This window comes from Cyprinodon variegatus, unplaced genomic scaffold (assembly GCF_000732505.1).
Source record: "Cyprinodon variegatus isolate N-32 unplaced genomic scaffold, C_variegatus-1.0 Scaffold89, whole genome shotgun sequence".
Classification (NCBI taxonomy): domain Eukaryota; kingdom Metazoa; phylum Chordata; class Actinopteri; order Cyprinodontiformes; family Cyprinodontidae; genus Cyprinodon; species Cyprinodon variegatus.
In genome coordinates, this window is record NW_015150542.1 from 1,510,976 (window position 1) to 1,512,509 (window position 1,534).

The following is a 1,534-nucleotide window of genomic DNA, read 5'->3' on the forward strand; positions in this document are numbered from 1 at the left end:
CAAATCTGCGGCAACTGTGTGATGCCATCATGTCAATATGGACCAAACTCCCTGAGGAATGCTTCCAGCACCTTGTTGAATCTATGCCACCAAGAATTTAGGCAGTTCTGAAGGCAAAAGGGGGTCCAACCCGTTACTAGCATGGGGTACCTAATAAAGTGGCCGGTGAGTGTATATTAGCATTAGTGTTGCACCAATTACATTTTTTGGCTCCAACACCTGGCTGTGCAGTATCGGCCGATACCATTACCATTTGTTTGAAATTGATGTGTGTGTGTGTATATATAGAGAACTGCATGCTACTTGGATGTAAAATAATTGCCATCATGGCTTTGTCAAGCTGCTGCCTACCTTTGTGAAGCAAAGGTAGGTAGTGAACTAAACGTTTATTAACTTTAGAAGAAATAATAAAAATGTCTTACATTGAATTTTTAGGACCTTAAACATTTATTACACCTTTATTAGCTGTACTACTATTAGTGAAATAGCAAATAATGGAGAAGGTGGGAATCTAAATAACATCACATCAAAAGGTTTTTAAGTTAGAAAGAAGGAAGTTAAAGTAGAAATTATTACATTTTTATTTACACAAATATTACATGTATTTTTGAAGCTTTACCTGATGGAAAGAAATGGCAAAAAAAAGTTACCTCTGAACAAAAAGGCACTAGATTTAACAGCTTAAAGTCGATTATGCACCTTATCTTTCTATTGGAGCTTATATGTTACATATGAGTCACCTGTTATCTTCTCTCTGAGGTTCTTACCGTTGGGATCCTCCCAGTCCTTGTATCTCTTCTTATACTGCGTGAGCCGGTCGTCAGTCTGAGCGCCCATCGGTTTGGCCAGGTTACGGAAAGTCTTGGGGTTGTTCAGGTCCAGTTCCTGGTTCAAAAACAAAATGAACAACCCAGAAAAATAATACTTAACATTTTGCTCCATCGTCTCTGTGTGGTGCTTCAGCTTCTGCTGAGTCAAACACCAAACAGCAGAGAGTGAAATGCTGGTTCACCTCTACGTCGTAGTCGGCCAGGATCCAGGGGAAGACTGGATACTGCATCAGGTCGTTGTATGAGCGTCCAGCCAGCGTGTTCAGATGCATCAGGTACTGAAAGTTACTGATCTCTCCTCGCTGGAACAAAGATCACACGCTCACTCATTAGGGTTTCAATCCAGTTATAGATGGTGTGGATCAAACATGCAAACAACTGCTTACCTCCCATCTTTGAGTGACTGATTTCTCACCAACCAACGTGCTGAGAAGTCCAGACCTGATGCACACCAGGAGGGAAAAGATGATCGGTTCAGAAAACTCAGTGACTTCTTTACTGTTACTACCCTAGGCCATAATTGTAGCTAATTACTCAGCTGTTAATAAACCAGGTTTATTCATATTACTGGTTCATACAATATATAGCCTATTTATTTAATGGTATTATTTCTGAAGAAAATGATAAGAATTAAAGGAATAGTACACCCAAAACATGATTAGCCTTCATTTTCTACTCACCCCCATGCTGAACAACACTCTGGA

General features: G+C 40.0%; 1 protein-coding gene across 1 annotated transcript in view; it reads right to left on the reverse strand.

Moving 5' to 3' along the window:
• wdfy3 (WD repeat and FYVE domain containing 3) overlaps positions 1-1,534 on the reverse strand; it is a 93,124-nt gene that overhangs the window by 11,883 nt on the left and 79,707 nt on the right. The window contains exons 49-51 of the mRNA XM_015373615.1: positions 1,217-1,271; positions 1,013-1,132; positions 768-885 (exon numbers count right to left, since the gene is read on the reverse strand). Coding sequence (XP_015229101.1) covers positions 768-885; positions 1,013-1,132; positions 1,217-1,271 — 293 coding nt within the window. The remainder of the gene's footprint in view (positions 1-767; positions 886-1,012; positions 1,133-1,216; positions 1,272-1,534) is intronic.